The sequence below is a fragment of the Hippocampus guttulatus genome, chromosome 19, assembly GCF_054856545.1.
Source record: "Hippocampus guttulatus isolate MCC_2025c chromosome 19, RoL_Hgut_1.0, whole genome shotgun sequence".
Lineage (NCBI taxonomy): Eukaryota > Metazoa > Chordata > Actinopteri > Syngnathiformes > Syngnathidae > Hippocampus > Hippocampus guttulatus.
The window spans coordinates 7,570,757-7,595,767 of NC_141279.1; the positions used below are offsets into that span (position 1 = coordinate 7,570,757).

Consider the following 25,011-nt stretch of genomic DNA (forward strand, 5'->3'; position numbering starts at 1 on the left):
TGCCGCCTCCTGTCGCTAGGATCGCTGTTCGTAGCGTAGCTTTGACATTTCAGTCTTTCGAGATGTTTTAGTTTCCGGGTCGGAGAGTCTTTCTCCACGCGTGTGGAATTCTTACGTCTGTCGTCCGTCTACCTGCACATTTTTCCCCGTTATCATGGCTCCGGTGAGTCTGACTTGCGCAAAAATCAACCGCGACGTGCAATTGTGGCCGGAGGATCTTGATGAATCGATGTTTTATCACTTTGGCACTTTCTCAGCGCCTTCAAACGATTGGATTTCATTTTACGTCGTGGTTAGACTCTACGCCGCAAAGAAAACAATTAGCAATGAATGCAGGCGTTTGTTCCTTATTTTAAGTTTGGAATTATGGGGTCGTGGTGCCGTCAAAAAAGAAAACAAAACAAAAAAAAATGGGGTTTTTTTTGCAGACTGCTAGGTTGTTGTTTTGTCGCCTCAGCATGTAATCTGCAGATGTTTGGCACGAATTTTACGCCTGTCCTGACACACAAACGGCAAATAGCAAAGGGTCTCACCAAGGGACCCAACTGGATGCTCACTGTGGCCCGACTGTCCCATCAGGCTACTCGCAAAAAACATTTAAAAAAGTGATGTAGCATACCTACACCCAGCCACAACTGTGCACAAATGATTCCTCACAATTTGCAGAAAATATTTGCCATTTGCTCTTCATCAACAAAAACGATGTTTATAAGGGCGAATGACACTGCCATGCTTGCGTTCTGTCTTTTTGTGCCCTGCCTCCATCGCTCCTTGGCGGCTGGTTGCAGTCTCGCACCAAGAAACGCCGCCCGTCGTTCCGGCGGTTGCTGAAGACGAGCAACCTGAAGCTGGACAACAAGATGAAGAACCGGCAGATGAAGCAACAAAACTCTACCAAGAAGCAGCGCAAGGAGCACAGGAAGATGCGGCAGGCGCTCAAGAGCGTTGCACAGGCCACGCCGCGCCCACTTGACGTTACCGCCAAAAAGCCCGGTGAGACTGCACGCACGCATGCCATTTTGAACTCCGGCCATCGTGCCACCTGTGTGTAATCGACATGTGCCGTGTGTATGATGTCAGAGGAGGAAGAGGAGGAGGAGGACTTCCTGGAGAGTTTGCCAACTGACATGATGGACGACACAGACCTGCAGCAGATGTCCTCGTTCCTCAGCAGGGATCTGTCGTCATGGTAATCACACACACACACACACACCCGTGCATGTATACAAGGTGTGTCTGAGGCATGTGCGTCTTAGTGATTCGGTGCACGGCACCAAGAAGCGCAAGTCTGAAGTGGTCCGAGGCTACGAGAAGATTCCCAGGAAGATGGCCGCCGTGCCGGAGGAGGAAGTCATACACTTGCTGCCCATCAAAGACAAGACACGACTCATCCCACAGAGCATGCACAGAGGTGACGTCCGAGCGCCGATATTCACACGGCGCACAGTGTCGCGCAACAACAAGTAGCAAGCACCCAAACTAATGCTAACCATCGCTAAACGACTTTCCCACCAACTTTTGATGGCCATCTGTTGTGCATGTGCAGTGGTGACCAAGCAGCCGGATGAGGAAGAGGATGAAGAAGAGGAAGAGGAACCCACACAGGAGGCTGAAATCGGTGCGGATGGCCTTAAAACCTTATTGAAGCTTGACAGGCCGCTTGCAGGCATCTTTTGAACAGAATCATCACCATAGCGACCAGGGAAGCTGGCCGTGGCCTTTCCTCCCATTGGCTGTCAATCACGTAGCCCCCGACCTTGTTTTCAGGAGCGGCGAAGCTAGTGAACGATGCGCTGCTGACGCCGGCGCAGCAACAGAAAGTGAGGGCGCGCAAGATCCAAGACCGGAAGTTGACCATCGCGAACTTGGCATCCACCGTCATCGCCAACCCCAGCACCAATGTCAGACCTCCGCTCGTGTGTGTGTGTGTGAATGTCTTTACCTGCGTTTTGTCAGTGTGCAGGTTTTGATCATATGTGCGCTTGTTTTTGTTTTGTTTTGATTTCGTGAGAGAAGTCACGGCTGTTTGCATGTGTGCGTGCAGATGAAGTGCGTGAAGCAGCTGCGTGGCATGCTGATGGAGGTGGACCCTTGCATGGCGGTGACGGTCAGGAAGTTGGTGATGGTGTCGCTGATGGAAATCTTCAAAGACATCACTCCCACTTACAAGATTCGACCTCTGACCGCCACTGAGAAAGGCACCAAGGTAAGCGTCTCTGCGCTCGCGTGTGTGTAATGATTCCATTGGTGATGAGGATGGTGTTGATGATGATGATGATGTCATCGTCACAGGTTAAGAAGGAGACCCAACAGCTGCGGGAGTTTGAGGAAGGCCTGCTGAGTCAGTACAAGTTCTACCTGGAGGATTTGGAACAGTGCGTCAAAGGTGAGCACCGAACACTCGTTCGTTTTTCCTCCACGTCCGGTAGAGTAAATATCACAGCTCGTCACATGCTATGACCATTATTAATCATATAGTCACCCAGTTCTATTTACAATTGCCCCTCGGAAGGTAATCCACGAGGTGTGGGGTTGGCTGATGTTGTAAAAAAAAAAAAAAAAAAAAAAATCTCCATTTGTGTTTGCGTGCAGACTGGAAGCAGAAGAAGAGCAAGCGCAGCCAAGCGGTTTCTCTGGACAGTTACTTAGGCCTGGCCGTGGTGGCCGTGCGCTGCCTGTGCGAGCTGCTCGTCGCCATGACGCATTTCAACTTCCACAACAACATCCTGGTGGCCCTGGCGCCGCTGCTGAACGACCCCGTCAAGACGGTGGGTGCCCGCAAGCTCGTCTCGTCTCGTCTCGTCCCGTCGCGTCTCCTCACGCCTGACTCGCTTGTCTCCGCTCAGGTGTCTGACACGTGCTGCCGCGCCTTCACCGAACTCTTTCGCCAAGACAAGGTCGGCGGACCCTCGCTCGCCGCTGTGCGAGTCATCTCGGGTCTCGTCAAACGTCTCAACTACAACGTCAGGCCCAAGGTGAGGGAACCCAACACAAACGTCACCAAAAGTCTACATTTGAACAATAAGTAGAAGGAAAAAGTAGCCCTTTTATTTTGATGGGCGTCATATTTTGATTGTGAACCGGAGCAGGTGCTGCAGACGCTGCTGAGCGTGCGAATCCAGGAAGTGTTGGTGAAGAAGGACCTGAAGGACACGACGCCCACCATGAAGGCCATGCACCACAAAGACAAGAAGAACCAGCTATCACGCATGCGGCGGAAGGTAACCTGACGTCGGCGTAGCGTCTCGTCCGTCGCCCGGCAACAACGCTCTCCCTCTGTTTGTTTATGTTTGCGTCGGCGCAGTGGAAGAAGGCGGAGGAGAAGCTGCAGCAGGAGCTTCTCGAAACCGAAGCGTCGGACAGCAAAGAAAGGAAGATGAAAATGGTGCCCAGCACAACGCCGCCGTTTGTCCACCACCTTCGCGCACCTCGCAGTCCGAAAGTCACATTTGGTTCGCTCAGGCACGTTAGCCGCTCCTTTCTCTCTTCTGACATTCCTCTTCTTCCCGCAGCACACGGAGACACTGAATATCGTCTTCCTGATCTACTTTCGAATTTTGAAGAAAGCTCACAAGTCTGCCCTCCTCCCTGCGGTGTTGGAGGGGCTGGCCAAGTAACGCAAACACACGCGCACAGTCACCCGTTCACCCACGCGCACTCACGCACACTCTCTGATGTTACTTCCTGTCAGTTTTGCCCATTTGATCAACTTGGAGTTCTTTGATGACCTGCTCAATGTGCTTCAGGGCCTTATCCAATCAGGAGTGAGTACGACGCAGACTCCGCCCACTCGTCACTATCCAATACCAGACGATTCATTTGATTTTTCATTGCCGTGCAGGATCTGAGCAATCGGGAGAGACTTCACTGCATCCAGACTGTCTTCACCATCCTGACGGGACAAGGTGCGTGCGTGCGCGTGCGTATGTTTGCGGCCACCTGCGCGGGTCAGTGACGTGAGCGTTTGTGCGTGGCAGGTGACGTCCTCAATATCGACCCCCTGAACTTTTACTCTGAGCTGTACGCCATGTTGCCACAGCTGCATGCAGGTGGGTGGTCTCAACTCAGCTGTAGTTATCGCGCACTTTCAAAGTATACGCAGCAAAAAGTGATATGAATGTAATTAATAACAAAGACAAACAACAGATTCAAGGTGACTTACTGCAGTTTTAAGAAATTGAAACACCTACAGACATGAGCAAACTCCTGGCATGTGTTCTTTATCGTCCGCGAAGAGCACCTAATATTATGGCTCCACTGACAAAGAGTTTGAGTGCTGAATAACCGTGTCCCTCAGGAGCTCGCGATGACGACATTTTCATCGTGCTGCGCTGCCTGGACGCAATGTTGATCCGCCGCAGGAAGCAGGTGAGCCTGCAGAGGGCGATGGCCTTCATCAAGCGGATCAGCGTGCTCAGCTTGCACGTCCAGTCGCACTCCAGCGTCGGACTCCTCGCCGCCGCCAGGGCCGCGCTGCATGTGAGTGCTTGCGTACATGACAAGCAAGCTAACATGTCAACCAAAGTGACTTTTTTTTTGGGATGTCAGTCATTTCCAAGATCCGACTTCCTGCTGGACAACGAGGTTCAGGGCAGCGGCTTGTACCTGCCCGAACTGCACCACCCCGAACACTGCAACGCTCACAACACCGCCTTGTGGGAGCTCCACGCACTGCAGGTACACGCCCGCACACGCAGCACAGCGCATTGGTGCGAGCTGACGTTTCCACGACATGACGGCGTCTCCGCAGAGACATTTCCACCCGGTGGTTCGGCAACTGGCGTCCCATCTGAGTCGCGGCGCCCCCAGCGAAGGCAGCGGGGCGCTGCCGCAGGAGCTGAGTCGCAGGTACAAATACGCGTCGCCATCTTGCGCTGCTCGCTGCCAGCGCGCCGCGACCGTGTGGTTGCTGCGCTAACGTTTGAGGACTTCCTGTCCAGGTTGCCGGTGCAGCTGTTTGAGGATTATGACGTCAAAGACATGACCTTCAACCCACCAGTAGCTGCGCCCAGACACAAGAAGAAGAAGGTGCGTACGCACACCCACACGACATACACGCGCAGATACGCCAAAGTCAAATTGTATTTTTTCCCTTCCAGGAAGTTTTCAGAGTGGATTGGTCGCTGCTGGAATGCGATCTGCAGCGACTTGTTGACAACAGCTTGCGTTCCAGTCAGGAGGCGGAGCTTGACTTCTGGACAACACACAAACACTGACCCTCATGCACACACATACCATGAGTGTGTCTGTGTGTGATGTCATCTGTAAAATATTTTAATAAAGCTTTTTTTTTTTTTTTTTTTTTTAAGTATTGATGCTATTGATGCAGTGTGATCAGGGGTGGTCATTGGTCGCTCTTATGTGCCACGCATTCCCTCTTTCATTCTCAACAGAAAAAATAGAACATCAGCGGTGATGTTTGGGCAGGTGGCGGATGTGTACGTGACGTCACGAGGGGGCAACGGGTGTTCCTGTGTCACTGGAGGATAAATGAGGGCGGGGCTGAGCGTCTGGTCGCACTGTCGAGAGAAGGCGGCCGTGTTGCCCGTCCCTCAACTTTGCCATCGCCCGCTGGCTGGATGGTCTGGTTTGTCATCAGTTTTGAAGACAAAGATTGGCCATTTGTTTGTCTTTGATTTGGAACAACAAAAAGCGTTATGCCTGTCAGCTTAGTCGCTGGCAAAGATAGGTCAACACAATTTTGTGTTAAACCATTTTCACACTGAGAATGCGGTTTGGAAAAAAAAAACGGGAGCGCTGAATCCAATTTGAATAAAACGATTTTTTTTTCATAAATCAGTGGCGCCGTCTGCTGTTCAGTGAGCAACACTGCACTCACTAACGCTCAAAGTCTCCACATTCCACAAATCTTTCCAGACGGGTCCACAAAAAAACAGCCAAGACGCATAGAAACACTCTCGCCCCCCCCCCCCCTGCAACACACACAGACACACACATTCCACAGCAGCTACATGTGTGGATGTAAGCCGACCAATCACATTCGAGCTTCACAAGTCCGTCTACAGTACAAATGTTTTCCCATTTTCGGTCAACGTCAAGCAAGACTGTGCGCGCGCGGGTGCGTGAGAAATGAGAAGGTGATCAATTGGTGGCCCCTCCCTCACATATTTTTTTTTTTTCCTGGGGGTGGTGGAGAGTGGGGGGGGGGGGTCGCATGTCTCCTCAGCTCCTTTTTAGGACTTGATGACACTCCGATGTTTTGCTTCTTGTTGGACTTTTGATGCACGCTGGAGCAGGAAGTTGTCTCGTGCGTCGTCCATTTTCCTTTTAAGGACAAGCGAGTGTGTGCGCTTCCATCAGGACCTTTGGCCTCATCTTCATCCATGTCTTCCTCGGGACCTATCAACTACATTACCCACAATTCTATCAATGTCACCTGCATCATTTTTAGCTCAGCAGAAGCCAAAGAACCCAAGCCTGCCGATTGGTGGATCCGGCGGAGGGGGCGTGTCTAAATAGGCTCGGAAGGTCAACGCAAGGTCAGCATAGGGTCGGCGAGCCTAAGCTGACGAGGTCAACAACAGGGACCCTGATACCAGGAGGCCAGAACAATCTGAATCAGGAGAAGAACCTGGACAAGAGGGAGAAGTTGGAACGGAAAAAGAACTTGGACCTGCACCACGGCAAGAACCAGAACTGGGAAAAACAACCGAGGCTAAGGAAGGAGAAAAGCAACATCCAAAACATCTTCATGATGAAAATGCGGCAAAGTATGAAAGCGGGAGGACGTCCCCGACGCGCCATTGGCCGACTCCCCCAAGGCCTGCCCTACAAGGAGCCGAGCGGACCGACTGCGCCAAGGGGACCGGGGGTGAGGGGGGGGCGGAATAGGGGGACCGCTCCTTGTTTGGCTGGATGAGAGGAAGAAGAGGAGGAGGAGGAGGAGGCTTCTTAAGGTGTCTCCTCAAGACGCGAGCCTCACTTGTTTCCCTGCTCGCTCACTTCTCCAGCTTTCCCGACCTTCCCCGCGTCCAGCAGCACCGCGGTAAGATCTTCAAAGTCTCTTCTTCACATTCTCCTCAACTTCCTCACCTCCTCATCTTCATCACCTCCTCATCGCATCCCTCTCTATCGCCTCCCCCTCCTCTTCCACTCGCTTGTCTTTTATCCGCCGGACCGCGGGTGCCCACTGAGAATCTCAAGGCACATCAGCCGTCTGCGGTCCGGAGTCCGTTTGCGAGCGCGGAGGAATGTGATGTCCAAATATGGTGCACACAGCTGAGAGGTGCGGGTGGGCACGGCCAGGCGGGACGCCACCGCATGCCCAAATTAGGAAGTTTGTCCAGAGTGCCTTGAGCCCCCGCGTGTTCCGCCAGGCTTGTTCGCGCACCCCATCAGGTGTGTTCAACATCTGTGTGTGTGTGTGTGTCCCCTCCCCTTAGCGTGGTAGCATCCCCTGCCTGCAGCCATGTGCGACGACGAGGAGAGCACCGCCCTGGTGTGCGACAACGGATCGGGACTTTGCAAAGCTGGATTTGCCGGAGATGACGCGCCCAGGGCCGTCTTCCCGTCCATCGTGGGCCGGCCCAGGCACCAGGTCGCCGCCGAACTGCTCTTCTTTTTTTTCGACGCTGTCTGCATTGTGGTCTGATGATGTGTGTGTGTGTGTGTCAGGGGGTGATGGTGGGCATGGGCCAGAAGGACAGCTACGTCGGTGACGAGGCTCAGAGCAAGCGTGGAATCCTCACCCTCAAGTATCCCATCGAGCACGGAATCATCACCAACTGGGACGACATGGAGAAGGTGGCCTTCCGGACGCTCCCCCTTCTTCTTCATCTTCTATTTGAGCGGCGGGCGCCTTTGAACGTGTTTTGTGCTCTCCGATTGGCCAGATCTGGCATCACTCATTTTACAACGAGCTGCGAGTGGCCCCCGAGGAGCATCCCACACTCCTGACCGAAGCGCCGCTCAATCCCAAGGCCAACAGGGAGAAGATGACGCAGGTGACCCGCAAACCGCCGGCCGCGTCTCACCCGCGACGTTTTTTGCACCCACGTTGCGCCTCATGATGATTGTTGACGCCCACGTCACTTGAATGAGCTGACAATCCTGAGTCACACGCTGCTGCACCTGCGTCGCGCCGGGTTTCAGCTGCTTCCCACTTAACATTTTTGAGCTTGCCCCCCATCCCCCCCCCCCCCCTGAAACGTGACACGTGCGCGATCTCCTTTTGTGACGCAGATCATGTTCGAGACCTTCAACGTTCCCGCCATGTACGTGGCCATCCAGGCCGTCTTGTCCCTCTACGCCTCCGGACGCACGACAGGTGCCCCCCCCCCCCCCCGCCACCCCCTCCTAGCCAGTGATTTCTCTCGCTGGCGCTTGCACGCGCGTGACCTCGCTCTTTTCCTGCTCTCAGGCATCGTTTTGGACTCTGGGGACGGCGTGACCCACAACGTTCCCATCTATGAAGGTTACGCTCTGCCTCACGCCATCATGAGGTTGGACCTGGCTGGACGTGACCTCACCGACTACCTCATGAAGATCCTGACCGAGCGCGGGTACAGTTTCGTCACCACGGGTACGTGAGCGCCCGTCCGACTCTCGGGAGCTAGAAAAAGTTTCAATCACTGCCCTCCATTAGAATCGGCCTGACGACCGAATTCGACGTCTCATGATGTATGTCCGCCCTCAACGTTTGTCCATTTCTCTCGTCGCGCTGGCGTTTCATCCCGCCGATGGTTTTTGCCGCATCAGCCGAGCGCGAGATCGTGCGCGACATCAAGGAGAAGTTGTGCTACGTGGCTCTGGACTTCGAGAACGAGATGGGGACGGCGGCCACGTCGTCCTCGCTGGAGAAGAGTTACGAGCTCCCCGACGGCCAGGTCATCACCATCGGTAACGAACGCTTCCGATGCCCCGAGACCTTGTTCCAGCCGTCCTTCATCGGTGAGTCCCTCCGTCCGTCCGTTCGCCGCGCGAGCTTATCGCGAGGTCCGCTAACGCCGCGCGGCGGCCGCAGGCATGGAGTCGGCCGGGATCCACGAGACCACTTACAACAGCATCATGAAGTGCGACATCGACATCCGCAAGGACCTCTACGCCAACAACGTGCTGTCGGGGGGCACCACCATGTACCCCGGCATCGCCGACCGCATGCAGAAGGAGATCACCGCCCTGGCGCCCAGCACCATGAAGATCAAGGTCAGCATAAAGCACCGGGTCCACCCCCATCCGCAGACGCGGGTCCTCCCACGCTCACTTCCCGTTCCCGCCCATTTAGATCATCGCCCCCCCGGAGAGGAAGTACTCGGTTTGGATCGGCGGCTCCATCCTGGCGTCGCTGTCCACCTTCCAGCAGATGTGGATCAGCAAGCAGGAGTATGATGAGGCCGGCCCGTCCATCGTCCACCGAAAGTGCTTCTAGACGGTTCGGGCAGGACCGGCCCCGCCCAACGCCCGCCTCCGGAAGCGCCCCTCACCAGCTTGCAGGCTCGCCCCCCCCTACAAGCCCCACCTCCATCTTGGTGTCCTTCTTGTCCTTTGGTGTTTGTTTGGTTTTTATTTTAATTGTAATTTTTTTTAAATTTTTTTTTTTTACATTTTGGATGAAATAAAGCTTGACCGCCACCAATGATGTCATAGCCGGGGCGTGGCCTCCAGATGAAAAAAAGGCAAATAAAAAGCATACCACAAACCTTTTCATCATTTGTCACTATGTCAGACACCAATCATCACAATGCAACTCGCTCGGCTGCCTTTTTTTTTCAGTTAATCGATCAGTCAAATAAAAAGTCGTTTCCATCCCTTCGGTTTGAATATTTTCAAGTTCAATTGATGATCCAAATTAATTTGACGACTTGTCACTGAACTGATCCAATGATGCGCCTACTGATGGTAGCGGGTGAAACCACAAGGGGTCGCTGTAGCCCTTTGGCCAAATCATGCCAGGAAATGGACAAATTAGTGTCCAAATTGGTGTGCAATTTCCACGCCTCCTCCTTCCTGTGGCTTCAGTGCACCGCTGAAACCGCGGCCACATTCACTCGACGTTCTTGTGAAACAATGCAAAATGAAGACAAAGAGTGTGGAAAAAAAAGTGCGCCCTGCAGCAGCCTTCGCTCACACGCGAGCTACTCTCAATTTTGGGCGTCAAGTTGGACGAAATTGAAGGCCAGGTTGGAAAGCTCGATTTGGAGACACGCCAGAAGTTACATCGATTGGCCGTCAAATTTGATCTTTAAAGGACGCAGCCTGCGAAATTTGGACACATCCAAAATCTTTTATTTTGAAAAGGATGAGCTGTTTTATTTAGAAAGTGCAGGAAGTGTTGCAGACGTCCTGTGCGTTTTTTTTGGAAGAGGCCATGGGCAAGGTGTACTCGCAGGTAAGCGCGACTAACCAAACACACAACCGCAGTGAGTGAAACAATGGATAAAAGCCATTTGTATGACGAATTAAAACGAGAAGAATGCGAATGAGGGCAACCACGTCATTTGTAATTCCAAAAGTGCCCTTTTCAAACTTGACTTTGACTCGCCGAATTAGTTAGTGTGCATGCGTGGGCGTTGAACTGGTCCGGCGGGTTCATTTGGGATGTTAATGGAAGTCATACAACTGGTTGCCTTGCTGTGCGCGCGCGCGTGTTTGTCTCCGTCAACCGATTGGCCCTTCCCTCGTGCAGCCAGCCTGTCGGTTTGCGTACGACAGTGACATCCAGCAGCTTTTCACCCTGGTGGACCGCGACCCGAGCAGCATCAACGCCCGGGATGACGTCACCGGGGACACGCCCCTCATCGCCGCCTGCCGCGGTGCCAAGCTGGACGCGGTCACGTTCCTGTTGAAGTGCCACGCGGACGTGCGCGCGATCAACAAGGTCAGCCGCGGACTCACTTGCCGTCACGCAATCGATCGATGAATTGTTGCGAGGCTTTGGTTGAACGCATATATATCTGTGGTGCAATAAAAAGAGACCTTTGCAAATTTTTACTTTGACAAACAACAATCTAGATTTTTTTTTCCCGACTTTCTGATGTGATGGACCAGACCAGAATTTGATCGTTTTCGTTATTGCGTGGCTGCGTTTCAGAAGCATCGCACGTGTCTTCACTACGTGGCCAAGCAGAACTTTTCCCTTCTGGACCACCTCATCATCCTCCTCCTCATGCCCATCCTCCTTCTGGGATACTTCCTCTTGGCACGTCGATGGCATGATGAGATGATCACGTGACGTCATCGAGTGACATCATCACGTGACGTGTACGTGTGCGTATAGTTACAGAAGCAGAGGCGCAACGAGGCTCTGATGAAGGAAGTTCTGGACAGCGACGTGGACGTCAACGCAGCCGATTATGTACGTTCGCCATGACGATGCAAATGCGACCTCGTGTGTAACTCTGTGTGTGCGTTTCCCTCTGCAGAAAGGCAACACAGCTGTGCACTACGTTTGTCTAAGGAAACGACACCATTTAGTTCCTCTGTTGCTCCTCCGAGATGCCGACCCCCATGCCAAGAATCACGTATGTCCACTCTCGTACGCACTCTCTTTCGCCGCGGGGTCGCGAGTCTCACGCGGTGTTCCGGTTTTCAGGACGGCGAATCGCCGCTGGACATAGCCGTGAGGTTAAAGTTCACCAAGGTGGTGAGGCTGCTGAGGAAGACGCTGTGACGCAATCTGGGCTGGAGGGTGGATTTGGCGCCACCTTGTGGTGTGAGGCAATAACAGCAGACTTGTGATTTTCTTTCCATTTTGGTCGTTATCAAACTACTCATTGGCTGAGTTCTGATTTGAATTTCAACATCTTCAAAGGTTTTTCAAATTCTTCTTTCTTTGGCCAGTTCAATCTCATTCGCATCCACGTGGGCCAGCTCGAAGTACAAACTGGTTGCGTGGATATTTTATCGAAAACTGTGATCACCAATGTACAGGATACATTTTCTTTTCAAATGTATTTATTAAATCAATCAATGATGTGAAATGTAACACGTGACATTCCAGCTGCATTCAGCATCACGATGCTAATAACCCGAGCTGGACCCATTTTCTTGTCCGCTGTTCGGCAGATTAAAACGCCAACTTGACCGGCGAATAAAAACACGTAAACAAAAGATTGACGTGAAACCGAAAAATTGTTCCCAGCACGTCGATTTTGGTGGTTCGACAACTTCAAGTGATGATTGTGTGGCGGCGAGCGAGTGCTGCCCTCTAGTGGTACTGCTCCAGCAGCTTGAGGATGGCAGGAAACATGACCTTGGGGGCGTCCAAACCCCAAATGAAGTCCAGATGGTCCCAGTGTGGAATGTGTTGCTCGTACACCAGGTTGGACAGCTGCAGGTCACACAAAGCCGTCAAGCACGCATACACACTCGGGAGAAAGGGGCACACGCGTCTTGACCTGTGTGAGGAGTAACGCCACATCTTTGGGGTCAGCCAGCGTGTCGCGTCCCCCCGAGAAGATGGCAGTGGGAACCTTGACGTCGCGCACGTGGTAGTGGGGGGGCGTGGTCTGTGGAGCACACGGTAAGTCGGCACCGCTTGTTTCACGTTTCCTTTTTTTGCGCTCCCTCACCTGGTTGTAATGTTTCATGTTGCCCGCTGCGCCAAAGTCAAACGCCGAGAGCTTCCCGCTGGTGACGGCCTGCAAAAACATTTCGAGTCGAGTTGAAATTGTGTCGCCCTTTGTCATATGTTCGATGATTAATTTCCCCTTTTGATTCCAGTGCGTGAAAAGGCTTCAGCGGGCCACCCTTAACAAAGATGGCCGCCCTGATCCCCGCCTCCTCCCCTCATCTAAGCCCGCAATTCTCTGTCCACGAGTGTGCGCGCGCTGACCTGCGCCCAGTGCAGCATATTTTGGACAGACGTGCCGGCAGGACAGTGCGTGGTGTAGACGGCCGTGCGAGACTGCAAGCAAACATCAGACAACAAACCAGTTCGCTAGGCTGAAGTCGGCCACCGAGGGCAAAAAAGCAGAACGGCGCAACCGACCACGTTGAGGTTGAGCCGGTCGTAGCCGCACAGGACGAAGAAAAGATTTCCACACAACTCGTCGAGCAGATGTTTGGCGCAAATGTGCTCGGCGAACCACTCGATCATGTGACTCTGAGGCAGGAATTCCCGCCTTCCAAACAGGTCCTTCAATCAGGTAGGGGAGTTGGGAACGATGAATCCTTCATCCCTTTTATTTTCAGTGAATCTTTTTCGAGACTCCTACCCAAACCAGGAACTCGGGCAGGAGAGCCAGTTTGCTCATCGGGCTGGTGGGAAATGCCACCGTGGCCACCGGACCCAAGCCCACAAACAATTTGATCTTGGCGGCAAGGTGTGGCAGCGTGGAGAAGGCCATGAAGGCTGCCCAAACACAAGACGCGCACACGCCACGTGAGCATTTCATTTGAGCGACACGATGCATAGCGATGCGTGTGTGCGCCTTTTACCGATGGTGGTCCCCTGGGAGTGTCCGACGTAAGTGATCTGCTCTTGTCCCGTCACCTTGAGAATGTAGTCCAGCACCGCCGGAAGATCCAAAAGGGCCATTTCGTCATGACTGTACAGCCGCACACCAAAGCACGCTCGGTTGGTTGTGGTGAGCGGCGGCCAGTGAACGAGCGAGCGTACCTGAACTTCCAGAAGTCGTCGTGGTCGGGCGTGAGCGTGCGGTGTTTCCTGGACCAGGTGTTTCCTCGGCTGTTCCCCAGCCAAACGTCGTAGCCGGCGTCGGCCAGCGCGAAGCCCAGGGCGGACTCGGGCGGGTTGGTGATCCAGTTGCTGCCGGCCGCCAGGAGGCCGTGCTGGAGGAAAACCGCACCTCGGGGACCTGCGCTGACATGACGTCGCCAATACGAGCCAGCCACTTTTCGAGCTTTTCCAGATAGATAGCGTTACCCTAAGCCTATTAGTTGCACTGACTTTGCACGTGCTGGCGTCCTGCAGGGATCCTGTTGACCGTCAAGATGTAGCCGTCCTCTGTCATCACCTCATGCTCCTCCGCCGGGTAGCCCCACCGACGGATGATTTCTGTCTGTGCATGCAAATATGTGTATAACGTGTAATATGTCGTGTGTGTGTGCTCATGTGAAACACTCACAATGTTCATGTATACTTCAGGGTCCAACGGTTGCCGAGTGTCAATAGAGCGACGCCCCGCTGATGGCGGCCAGTCGCACAGGGCCACACTGCACAGCAGTGCCGCCCAGACTGCACAAAGCATACGCTGCATACTGTCTGCACTCTGCATAAACACACACACGCCTCTTCATAGGTTATGTAGAATCTGGTGAAATCTCAAAGGCCGAAAAGCAAAACTGAATGCACGTGACCTTTGATCCCTCAGGCAGAGACTGACAAAAAGGGGAGAGCATCAGAATCAGAATCATCTTTATTTGCCAAGTATGTAGAACACACAAGGAATTTGTCTCCGGTATAACACGCTGCATTAGTATCATCGTAAACAACAAATCATTGTAGGAGCATTTCGGAAAACGATTGTCACTTCACACCGTTTGGTCACTACATCTACAAAAGCAACTTTAGACTCGGCCATGCAAAGCCAAAATTACATATCAGTGTTGTTCAAAGACAAGGTGATGTAACACAGTGGTAAACATGGACCAGTCTGTCCTAACTTTTTGGTTTTGGGTTACTGACATTAATTTTTTTTAAAGGGTATGTTTGCGTATAAACACACAAACCCCAAAAAGTTAATCAATTTAAACATGAAATATTTGACCTTTATAGTTTATTACAGTAGATTGAGGAAGTTCAAAGTGATTTGCAAAACTTTATATTCTATTTTTGCTTGTTTACGATTTACACAATGTCACAATTTCAGTGGAATTTGGGTTTGTGTAAACACAATTTTAAAAAAAACGAAAACGAGCAGAGGAACTGCTCGCCACGCAAACATGACGTCAATGTGAAGCGAAGGGCGCACCTAACACAACGTAAACATGTGCAAACTCACCACGAAACTGATGTAAAGATAGACAAACAGGCGGGATCGGCTCCAGAGTCCATTCAAGACACTGCGGAGTGCGTCTGTGCGACTTGAAAGGAGTTTTTGGGAGGCGATTGAGGAAAGGAGATCACTCACCGGAAGCTGAGATCAGGCGCTTGAACCCTGATCATGTGACGCCGCATGTGACGTCACAGAAAGCTCCAACGCTCACAGCTTCAGGAGTCGATTAGAAAACAAAACACGAGTCGTTAAAAAAGGTGTGATGGAATCTGAATGGCTTTCTAGTTCTTTTAACGGTTTTAGGATGAAATGTTGACGCCTTCGTACAAGAAAATGTGCGAAAGAGCGTCCTCCCCCGCTCAATGGCTGCCATGTCACCTCCACAGCGCGGTGGATTCAAATACTGTAGTTGAACAAGTCTTTTTAGATCAACGCCACCTTCTTAACATTAACCATGGTTTCTTTTGTGAAACAAGCTGTCTTTGTGTGGTGTGTGATGTTTGCAACATACTGATCCGTACCAAAATCGGTCAAGAATTCAATGAATTAATTGCAGGGGAAAACTAATGTAAATGCGTGCAAGAAAGGCAGCTATGGCTCCCTCTAGTGGTTAATATCTCTAAGGACGCAAGGACAAGCGTCGCGTGAAACTGGCGTCATAACAAAAGGACCGCGGCCGACTGGCCGAAGAAGCTTGAAGCGGATTTATGGATTAGAAGAGCAGAAGCAGCAGGGATATTAGAGGCGCAACAGCGACGGTGTGTCTCTTGACCACTTTTTCTTGTTGTTTGGGTCCAAAATACTCGAAGACGTCGCCTTGTCAACTGCGAAAGCGCGGTAAACGGCACCACTGGGGAGACGCTGCTGCACGGTTTCCTTGACGACGGTGAGACAACCAGGGGGATACGGGATCAGTCGGTGTGCATCATCATGGTTCTTGTACTCGATCATTGGCATGCTGGGGAGGATCACCTCGTGGGTGTCGTGACCTTTTTGCTACTGTTTGTCCTTTGTGACATGGTTGGGTGGGTGAGCTTGGGAGGCAGGTAGATATCTTGCTTCCTGGCCAGGATGGCAAGACTCCGAGGAGGTTCGTCTAAATCCCAATGGTTGGCGCAGCAGAGATTGAGGGCATCATAGCGGACTAACTAATTGACTGCCGTGGATGTTTGTATTGGTCAGGCGGAATCCAAGCATTTACTCTTGCATATCTTGAAAAGTCGGATGAAAACTTCAACAAGTCAATATCTCCCTATAGTTTTTTTTCCAAATGTGTGGACGTCAAGTGACCGGCGTGCGTGTTTTGTCCTGCAGCAAAACACCGTGTGGCCATCTAGTCATGAGCGAGTGGAGCGGCGAGGATGGCAAGTGGCTGGACGCCCACTATGACCCCGTGGCCGGCCTGCGCACCTTCACTTCCTGCATGGCGCTGGCCGACTTGAGCGGCGACGGTGACGGTCGCCTGGTGGTGGCCGACCTAGGCGGCGGCGCCTCGGCGGCGTCCATGAAGCTGAAGGTGTACGGCGGCACGGCTCTGAGCAGCGAGAGCGTCCTCCTGGACCTTCCGTGCGGCCTGGTGTCCTTCTTCATGGACCTGCACGAGCCTCGCGTTCCTGCCGTGGCCGTGGCATCCGGACCCTGCGTGTACGTCTACAAAAACCTCAGACCTTACTTCAAGTTCACGCTGCCCGGACTCGACGTCAACACACTGGAGCAGGTGTGAGTCTTTGCTTCGTGAGTACCAGGCGATCTTACGCTTGTGGCTTGGGCTGTGACAAATAATCCATGAGCAACTGAATCAACGACTATTTTGCTAATCGATGGCTCGCGACTGTCGTGTCCCCACAACCCGCATTTTGTATCTTGGCGCTAATCTTTTTTTTTTCAGGAAACGTAAGCTCCATTTGAGAATGGTGCATTGTGAGATGTTGACCAGACGCCTGTTCCGTATTGGTCACTTTTTGACCGCCGCTGCCTTGTGATTGGTCAGGATGTGTGGCAGGAGGCCAGGGAGGGGCACATCGACCCCCCCGCCATCAAGGAGATGTTAGAGAGCCTCCGGAAGAAGGCCGACATCCCGTTATCCGTGCGCTCGCTCCACTTCCTGTCACTGGATGACGAGCACCTGGAAGACTTTGTCCAGCTGCACAAACAGCAGCCAATCAAACGACAGGTACGCATGCATGTACACGCACACGGACGCACGCATGCAAGTAGACGACGTGTTTTTTGGTCCTCAGACCGTCATCACGTGCATTGGCACACTGAAGAAAAGCACGGCGGACGAGGACGGCGTCAGCTGCCTGCTGATTGGCACCGAGAGCGCCCATCTTTACGTGCTCGACCCCGAGGCTTTCGTCATCCTTGCAAAGGTCGCCGTCCATCTGCCCTTTATTCTCTCCGTCCGTCTGTCATTCTCTTGAGTCCGACCTTCTGTCTGTAATTTTCTGTCCTTCCACCTGGATTATTTATTTTTTTTCATGATCCTGCTGCAGGTGGCGCTGCCGGCCCCACCCACGATGCTGGACGTGACGGGTCAGTTTGACGTGGAGTTCCGCATCACGGCGGCATGTCGGAACGGCAACATCTACATCCTGCGCAGGTCAGCCTGACATTTGGGACGGATTCACCGCTTCAAGAAGATCCTGAGCTCTTTGCGTCTGCTCCCAGGGACTTGGACAAACCCAAGTACTGCGTGGAGCTGTCGTCGCATCCCGTGGGCTTGGTGAGGGTCGGCAAGAACATGGTGGTGGGAACGACGGACCAGAACCTGCAGGGATTCACGCAGAAGGTAACGCCTAACTTGAGGGACTCCAGACTTGCCGGCTCTGAAGACTTGAAGGAGTTTAAAGACTTGATTTAGTGGTCTAAGCAATTGATGGGTCTGAAGACTAATTTAGTTTTTTTTTTGTGTGTGTCTGAACAAAAGAAAGCCAAAACCTTGATGGTCTCATGTGGCTTGTCTAGGGTAAGAAGCTGTGGAAGGTGGTCCTCCCGGCCCCCATCTGCACCATGGCCAGCATGGACCTCCCCGCTCGAGGCTTCCATGGGGTCTTCGCGGGCCTTGCCAACTGTGAGGTCCATTTATACAAGGACAAGAATCTGGTGAGCACCATCAAGACTCCGGACGCGGTGACCGCCATTTGCTTTGGGCGCTATGGGCGCGAGGACGGGACCCTCATCATGACCCTGAAGGGCGGCGGTCTGATGGTGAAAATCCTCAAGAGGACAGTAGAGTTCCAAGACCGGGACAGTACTCCCGGACCCCCGGCGGCCCAGAGCATCCGTCTCAACGTGCCCAAGAAGACCAAACTGTATGTGGACCAGACCCTGAGGGAGCGCGAGAACGGTACGGCCATGCACCGAGCCTTCCAGATGGACCTGATCCGCCTGCGACTGGCGGCAGCCAAGGCTTACGCCAAGGCCCTGGAGTCCAGTCTGACCCCGGTGTCGTCCGGTTCCGGGCGATCGCTCAAGCTGAACGCCGTGGTCCAGGGTCTGGGTCCGTCCTTCAAGCTCACGCTTAACATTCAGAACACGGCAGCGTGTCGGCCCATCCTCAATCTGGCAGTCAGCTTCCTGTACGACCAAAGCTTGTACAGGATGAGGAACCCGTTTTTGAAGATCCCGCTGCTGGTGCCGGGACTGGTCTACCCGGTCCAGACCCTGGTGGAGTGCACTAGTGACAAAGGCATCTCTGACATCATCAAAGTTTTTGTCCTACATGAAGAGCAGAGCACGCCGCTGCTCACCGCTCACATTAACATGCCCGTCAGCGAGGGAATCAACTGAGACGCTCGACTTAGCTTAACTTAATTTAGCTAAATTTATCTTCGCTTTCCAGGTCAAGCGTCTATAGGGCGAGGAAGCTGGCGCCGTGCGGTCCTGTAAAAAATTAGGGTAAAAAATTGGCAATGTTGATAAATGGCATTTCAGGACGCCAACAATATTTCTTTTGACACTCCTCTTTGCCAAGATAACATTTTAATGCATCAGACTCTGTTTTTTTAGTGTAACCGAGCCAAGGCACATGGTTTCTCTTCTCATGGCACATCGCCAAAAAGTGGTACACAAAGTACATACGTCTCCAAAATGACAACTTTTTTCCAAATCCCCGTTTTGCTTGAGTTTCCAAACACAGCTTGGTTGAAGTTGATATTTGACCTTCTATTGCTGTCGTATGTTGTTGCACTCTCACATCAACACCCCCCCCCCCCCTCCCGCAAATCATGTTTACTCAGTAAGGGCAGATAAAAAAAAAGTTTCCTTTTTTAGGCTGTCATTGAATTCAAAGGGAGAACACATTGGCAACTTCTGCTGTCCGCACCACAGGGGGCGCTCACGGCTTGTTGCCATGACAGTTTCACCGATTGTTTACGAATTTTGTATTAGTTGTAATGGTATTCGTCAGTCAATCCGTGGCTCGATCCGTATCATACATAAGCATTGGCGAAAGGAAAGAAACGTTTATTTAAATAAAAAAACTCCACAGCGTAGTTCTGATTGTCCAACAATCGAGCGAACACGTGAGTTGAAAGGTCATCAACCCGGAAGATCAACAATGCGCCACTTTGAAGCAAGACGAATTAGGCCGAAAAAGCAGACACAAACAAAAGGTCCAGAAGGGTTGGTTCCGATTTAGAAATGCTCTTCGTCGTCACCTACGTCGTTTTTGTGATATTGTCGAGCCGCCACGGCTGCTCAGCGGCGGACGTGCCAAACTTCGCGGCCCATTTCGGCTCCAAGACCCGCTACGAGGACTCCGCCGCGCACCGGAGGCTGCTCGTGGAGCTCAACGCCGGGCCCAGGCTCCACACGGACCCGGGATCGCTTCTGAGGACCCCGAGCGGAGAGCGTTGCTCCCCGATGCACCTGACCGCTGTTGTCCGCCACGGCAGCCGCTACCCGACTGTCAAGAACATCCGCGCCATTCGCCAACTCAGCAACCTGCTGCGAAGAGTTGATGGCCAACAACAGACCCAAGAAGCCCAAATGGGCGAACGAGGCGAAGGCTCTGCGGCCTGGAACCGGGACGTCCTGCGCCGCTGGGACATGTGGTACACCGACGACATGGACGGTGAGTACTGGGCAGGGATGCAACACAACACCTTACTCAATCATTAGACTTTCTTTCATTTAAATTTATGACTTATCCAGTGTGGTTTTGTGTTTAAAAAAAAAGTAATTGAATGTTCGTCAATTTATGTCTGTTGTGCATTTGATCAACCAGCAAAACATTAACTCGTCAATAGAGGGCGGTAAGGGACCGCTCTAGTGTAATAAAATTAGAACACAGAAACATACTAACAGATTTTAAAGGATGAGAAACACTGGACTAACCAACCACTGAATTGACTACTAAAGCAAGCAACAAACTCATCTCTATCCCAAAGATTGTCTGACTCTCACACCATGATTAAGTGGCCACTAAGGAGCCATTTTACATCTGATTGTGCACCTATTGCAGGTCAGCTGGTGGCCAAAGGTCGGGAGGATCTGCAGCAGCTGGCGACTCGACTTTCCACTTTGTTTCCATCCTTGTTAGGGGAGGAGTCGGTGCGCGGGGGACGCATCCAAGTGGTGACCAGCTCCAAGCATCGATGCGTGAGGAGCGCCGAGGCCTTCCAGGAAGCACTTCACGTCAGAGCCAACATAACACGTAACCTTCTCTTTCTGCTGTATGGCCACAAAAAGGAAAAGCTCAGAAAAATACCAGTGTGTTGTGTGTCTGTGTCCTGTCCGGTAGCGGTGCAGTACCGCCACCAGGTGGATGACGGTCTGCTTCGCGCTTATGACGGTTGCCCTGGTTATGTTGAGAGTGTGGAGAAGAACCGCACGGCGTTGGCCGAGGTCGACAAGTTCAAGCGCGGCCCGGAGATGGAGGCGCTGAGGAAGAAAGTGGCCGACAAATTGGGCCTTCCTCTCCAAGACTTCACGCCAGGTTACCATGGCGACCGTGGCAATACGCCCACACACAAAGAAGGAGAAGAAAGTGGAAAAAAATAACCAAGCACATCTCTCGTAGATCTGCTGGATGTGGCCTATTTTCTTTGTGCTTACGAGCTGGCCATCAAATCGCTGCACTCGCCCTGGTGTTTCCTGTTTGAGCCCAGTGATGCCAAGGTACCCCAAAATACAAAAGGACACTGGCATGTACACAATTGCATGCTAACGTTGACAACTCTACCCACCAACGACTGTTTTCAATGGAGAGAGGCGTGCGATGTTTTGAGGCAGGGTCCACTGTGAATTTCAGCCTTGGAAATAACTACTGATGCTGTAAATATGAGAGGAGTTCTTCTGGAGATTCTCAGCTCGGCCATTTGCAATGTGGCGACGGCGACGCAGACCTACCATTCAGCGCTGGTTGTGGCCACTCTGAATGCGCAGTGTGTTGATAAATGGGCCTCCCCGTGCCAACAGGTTCTGGAGTACAAGTGCGACCTGAAGTTGTTCTGGAAGCGGGCGCACGGCTATGCCATCAACCTGCTGGCCAGCTGCCCGCTTTTCCATCACATCTTCAGGACCCTGGACAAGGCCGGACGGCCGCGCAGGTCAGGCGGACGCCGCCACAATAAAGCCACTCGGCATACACCAAAGGATGGGCGACTGGACTTTTTAATGCCAAAGGATTGATCTGCAGGGAAACCGACACGCCGCCGGATCCCGCCTCTATCCTGATTGGCCACGCCGAGACGCTCCTCCCTCTCCTCAGTTTGCTGGGCCTCTACAAGGATGAGACTCCACCCACTGCAGACAACTACCACACGCAGGACGGTAAGACAATGCTGTCCCGCCTGACCCCCTCGAAGCCAAAGCTGTTCTGACCCCCCTGGCCCTCTCCAGGTCGCCATTTCCGTTCAAGTCTGCTGGTGCCGTACGCGGCCAACATGATCTTGGTTCTGTTGGACTGTGCGCGAGGCCCCCGGCTGCAGCTGCTGGTTAACGAGGAGCCCGTTCGATTCCCAGGCTTGCCGCACGAGGACGCGCCACTGTACCGTGACGTGCGTGCGGCGTACCGCCACCTGCTGGATGGATGTGATTATCACAAGGCGTGCAGCAGCACGGCCGGCGGGCGCGGACCCAACACCGAGCTCTGATTGGTCCCTTATGGCCACATGTGGGCAATCGGCAGAGCATCCTCTTTACGCTGACAAACTGGCTGTCAAAATTTCATGTCAATGTTTTGTTTGTGCGTAACTTCTGTCGCTCCCTAGGCTGGCAACCTACGTTCCAACCACAGAAATGTCGCTTGCATACAACGTAGGCAACACCCCTTTGCCACCAAGTGAGCTGACAATTGTCATTCTGTATGATTATTTTCTGCTGGAGAAACACAAAACTCTACTTCACTTTTTACAAATGGGAGACAAGGGGCCTCTTGTCATTTTCACTCCATCATACCCAGAGGTTGTTGTTGCAAGCGGCGCCATCAAGTGGGCCAGTGCAGCAATGTCGCTGGTCGACACCACCCCTCAAAACTCAAATGGTGTCAAGTCAAATCGTGCAAGATGGAGTAGGAGTTGATAAGCTTCATCAGCAGAGGAATGGCTTGGCTGAAGAGGAGGCTTTTATTGTTTCACCACAAAAGCTTTCTTGGTGATTGGGTTAATTAGAGCAATAAAGAAGGCTGGGAGCTGTTGAATCCTTCAATGCTACAAGGACCTAATGGGAAAGCAATGGTTGTGTGCATTTTCACAATAAGAGTATGTGGGTGTGAGGGTGAGGTTTGTATTCTGGAAACTTTTCAACCCTTTTATTTATTAGCTAGAGATTGACATTTGCACTGATGTTAAAGTTGTTGTCGATGATGATGAATTTGTGCTTGTATTCAAATTGATAAGGTTTCAACTTGAAATAAAGCAGGAAGCTGTTTGATCCAAATTTTCCATTTGGAAAATGTATCGCCATTTCTCAATCTGCCATTTAGCCAGCAATATAAAATAGGATCTACACATATTTAAATATGTGCACAAAATATTTTTTTCACAGCAAAAGAGAACGTTTTCTGTCTTTTTGTCCGATTTTTGATTGGCCCTTTTTTGACACGTCACTTCCTGGAGCTGCGTAGCTAGTTTCTGTTAGCTTGGAGCAGAAGGCACGAGTCGTCCGTCCAAACATGTCGTCGTCCTCTAGTCGAGTTCTGGTGGTGGGCGCCGGTCTGACGGGCAGCCTGTCCGCCTGCCTGCTCAGGAGGGAGCTCAAGGACAAAAATGTCCACATCGTCGTTTGGGACAAAGCTCGCGGAGTCGGTCAGTAGACGCACGCAGCGAAGCCGTCGACCACCGTGTCACTTATGTCATAGCTTCCATAATTCTTAACATATTGACAAATTTTAAACACAGTTTTGTTCCTTAATTCCAGATCTTTTCTGTGACATTGGTCTTGATGGAAAAATGTGTTGTCAGTCCCTTACATGTTTGTTTATATATGTGTGCGCGCGTGTGTGTGTGTGTGTGTGTGTGCGCAGGTGGAAGGATGTCGACGTTCCGCCCCCCTGACCCTTCATGCCATTCAGCCGACCTTGGAGCTCAGTACATCTCGGCTACCCGCGAGTATGCACGCTCGCACCACAGGTAACCCTATGACAAATCATAATAAAAGAATAAACAGTCACAACCTTCACACTCGGGATGGAAGCATATCGAAAACTTTCTCCAACATGTTTGTCAGCTTCTACACGGAGCTGCTGGCGGAGGGCATCCTGCGTCCGCTCGACTGCGCCGTGCAGGGCCTGCGACACAAAGATGGCAGCACTGACTACGTGGCGCCGCTGGGCATGAGCAGCGTGGTCAAACACTTTTTGCGCCAGTCGGGTGAGCGCTTCCTGTTTTCTGTGGGAGCCACTCACGTCGTCGTGTTATTTTTGTTCTTTAGGTGACGTGAGCGCCAGCTGAGCGGTTTGCATGCCCGCATCGCAGCGCTGAGGTGCAATCTTCCTATTCGGACTGTGGCTCCGCAGCATCTTCGAAGGAGACCGCTTCCAGTATTTACCTTTCTGTCCATCTGTCATGTGTGTGGTGGTCTAGGAGCCGACTTGTTCTTGGAGCATCAGGTGAGCGGCCTGTACCGCCGAGGCGCCTCCTGGGAGGTCCACAGGAAGCAAGGCGACAGCCAAAACTTTGACTCTGTGCTCTTGACCATCCCCGTCCCGCAAATTCTGCAGCTTGAAGGTGACCTGGGAGACGGTGAGCCCACTTAAATAATTTCAGGCGGCTTTTCTTTGAGAGTGTGTGTGTGTGTGCACATACATACGTGTATATATATATATATGTGTGTGTGTTTGTATAATATTAGATGTGCTGTCAGTTTTATCTGTCCAGCAGAGGGAGCTACTGCACGGCGTGTCCTACTCATCCCGTTTCGCCTTGGCGCTCTTCTTCCCTCCCGGGACCGATTTGGGTGTGCCCTGGGGTGTCCGATACTACAACAACGACGGCGACAACTCCAAAATTATATGCTATGCCACCGTGGAGCCTCGCAAACGCTGCACAGGTGACGCACTCACGCCTTGATTGACGGCGAAATTGATGATAACCCGTGACTTGTACGCCTTGTCCAGATGGGGGCGCGGGCCTAGGGCCATCCGTAGTCGTCCACACTGGCGTTCCCTTCGGTCTGCAGAACCTGGAGCGTAATGCCGAGGAAGTGCAGCCAATTATCTTGGGGGAGCTGAAGCGTCTCCTCCCTGCACTGCCACAGCCAATCGGCATCAAGTGCCACAAGTGGAGGTACTCGCAGGTGAGCCCATCACGTGAAAAGCTTTCCAAAGGGTGATGCCACGCATTTCACAATAAGAGCCTGATGTGTGTCGGTTAGGTGGCAAGCGCGGTGGCGGGCTGTCCGGGTCACATGACGTTGTCGGAGCATCCCCTGTTGGTTTGCGCCGGCGACGCCTTCACCCACTCCAACTTCGACGGCTGTCTGACATCTGCGCTGAGCGCACTTGAGGCATTCAAAGGCGTCATGTGACAGGACGTCGCTCCGTGCGGAGCTTGACTGATTGCTTAGCAACCATGGAGTGTGTGTGCGTGTGTGTCTTGGAAAGTGTCACCAACATGAAGACGTCACTTCCTGTCTAGTTTTCATCTTA

The 25,011-nt window shown here is 52.4% G+C and overlaps 7 protein-coding genes across 14 annotated transcripts; 6 read left to right on the top strand and 1 right to left on the bottom strand.

Annotated features, from left to right (window-relative positions):
• Positions 1-46: 46 nt before the first annotated feature.
• Positions 47-5,796, top strand: noc3l (NOC3-like DNA replication regulator). The gene is made up of 21 exons (XM_086138918.1): positions 47-163; positions 789-993; positions 1,081-1,189; positions 1,257-1,411; positions 1,547-1,618; positions 1,768-1,901; positions 2,045-2,206; positions 2,293-2,386; positions 2,593-2,768; positions 2,847-2,975; positions 3,090-3,221; positions 3,305-3,385; positions 3,513-3,613; positions 3,692-3,764; positions 3,842-3,905; positions 3,978-4,049; positions 4,298-4,479; positions 4,549-4,677; positions 4,751-4,848; positions 4,941-5,028; positions 5,100-5,796. Exons 1-21 carry the CDS (start codon positions 155-157, stop codon positions 5,214-5,216), a joined length of 2,382 nt encoding a protein of 793 aa, XP_085995044.1. The 5' UTR covers positions 47-154; the 3' UTR covers positions 5,217-5,796.
• A 1,075-nt stretch (positions 5,797-6,871) lies between these two features.
• Positions 6,872-9,658, top strand: acta2 (actin alpha 2, smooth muscle). Its single transcript, XM_086138920.1, has 9 exons — positions 6,872-7,006; positions 7,404-7,558; positions 7,636-7,764; positions 7,854-7,964; positions 8,203-8,287; positions 8,381-8,542; positions 8,719-8,910; positions 8,984-9,165; positions 9,245-9,658. The coding sequence occupies exons 2-9, from the start codon at positions 7,430-7,432 to the stop codon at positions 9,386-9,388; spliced, it is 1,134 nt and encodes a 377-aa protein (XP_085995046.1). The 5' UTR covers positions 6,872-7,006; positions 7,404-7,429; the 3' UTR covers positions 9,389-9,658.
• A 329-nt stretch (positions 9,659-9,987) lies between these two features.
• On the top strand, positions 9,988-11,944 carry ankrd22 (ankyrin repeat domain 22). The gene is made up of 6 exons (XM_086139173.1): positions 9,988-10,348; positions 10,646-10,837; positions 11,051-11,158; positions 11,237-11,314; positions 11,382-11,480; positions 11,552-11,944. Exons 1-6 carry the CDS (start codon positions 10,328-10,330, stop codon positions 11,627-11,629), a joined length of 576 nt encoding a protein of 191 aa, XP_085995299.1. The 5' UTR covers positions 9,988-10,327; the 3' UTR covers positions 11,630-11,944.
• lipf (lipase F, gastric type) lies at positions 11,896-15,207 on the bottom strand. Of its 5 annotated transcripts, none has more exons than XM_086139170.1 (11): positions 15,054-15,207; positions 14,049-14,192; positions 13,871-13,982; positions 13,580-13,778; positions 13,399-13,508; positions 13,176-13,312; positions 12,950-13,096; positions 12,794-12,865; positions 12,531-12,599; positions 12,357-12,467; positions 11,896-12,289 (listed from the first exon to the last, which is right to left on the bottom strand). In XM_086139170.1, exons 2-11 carry the CDS (start codon positions 14,178-14,180, stop codon positions 12,167-12,169), a joined length of 1,212 nt encoding a protein of 403 aa, XP_085995296.1. In that variant the 5' UTR covers positions 14,181-14,192; positions 15,054-15,207; the 3' UTR covers positions 11,896-12,166. The 5 variants fall into 5 exon arrangements, with proteins under 5 accessions (XP_085995296.1, XP_085995295.1, XP_085995294.1 ...); XM_086139169.1 differs by having other exon boundaries at positions 14,925-15,073; XM_086139168.1 differs by having other exon boundaries at positions 14,049-14,301; positions 14,925-15,069.
• A 320-nt stretch (positions 15,208-15,527) lies between these two features.
• On the top strand, positions 15,528-19,414 carry bbs1 (Bardet-Biedl syndrome 1). Its single transcript, XM_086139163.1, has 7 exons — positions 15,528-15,804; positions 16,233-16,635; positions 16,909-17,091; positions 17,159-17,290; positions 17,414-17,520; positions 17,589-17,709; positions 17,886-19,414. The coding sequence occupies exons 2-7, from the start codon at positions 16,258-16,260 to the stop codon at positions 18,708-18,710; spliced, it is 1,746 nt and encodes a 581-aa protein (XP_085995289.1). The 5' UTR covers positions 15,528-15,804; positions 16,233-16,257; the 3' UTR covers positions 18,711-19,414.
• An 11-nt stretch (positions 19,415-19,425) lies between these two features.
• minpp1b (multiple inositol-polyphosphate phosphatase 1b) lies at positions 19,426-22,802 on the top strand. 3 transcript variants are annotated; one of them, XM_086139164.1, is made up of 7 exons: positions 19,426-19,995; positions 20,386-20,577; positions 20,665-20,859; positions 20,944-21,041; positions 21,342-21,472; positions 21,562-21,695; positions 21,765-22,802. In XM_086139164.1, exons 1-7 carry the CDS (start codon positions 19,563-19,565, stop codon positions 22,016-22,018), a joined length of 1,437 nt encoding a protein of 478 aa, XP_085995290.1. In that variant the 5' UTR covers positions 19,426-19,562; the 3' UTR covers positions 22,019-22,802. The 3 variants fall into 3 exon arrangements, with proteins under 3 accessions (XP_085995290.1, XP_085995291.1, XP_085995292.1); XM_086139165.1 differs by having other exon boundaries at positions 20,464-20,577; XM_086139166.1 differs by having other exon boundaries at positions 21,549-21,695; positions 21,765-21,914.
• Positions 22,803-22,980: 178 nt separating this feature from the next.
• rnls (renalase, FAD-dependent amine oxidase) lies at positions 22,981-24,995 on the top strand. Of its 2 annotated transcripts, XM_086138795.1 has the most exons (8): positions 22,981-23,170; positions 23,389-23,494; positions 23,592-23,734; positions 23,948-23,973; positions 24,085-24,106; positions 24,228-24,413; positions 24,481-24,659; positions 24,738-24,995. In XM_086138795.1, the coding sequence occupies exons 1-8, from the start codon at positions 23,038-23,040 to the stop codon at positions 24,888-24,890; spliced, it is 948 nt and encodes a 315-aa protein (XP_085994921.1). In that variant the 5' UTR covers positions 22,981-23,037; the 3' UTR covers positions 24,891-24,995. The 2 variants fall into 2 exon arrangements, with proteins under 2 accessions (XP_085994921.1, XP_085994920.1); XM_086138794.1 differs by having other exon boundaries at positions 23,948-24,106.
• The last annotated feature ends 16 nt before the right edge of the window (positions 24,996-25,011 follow it).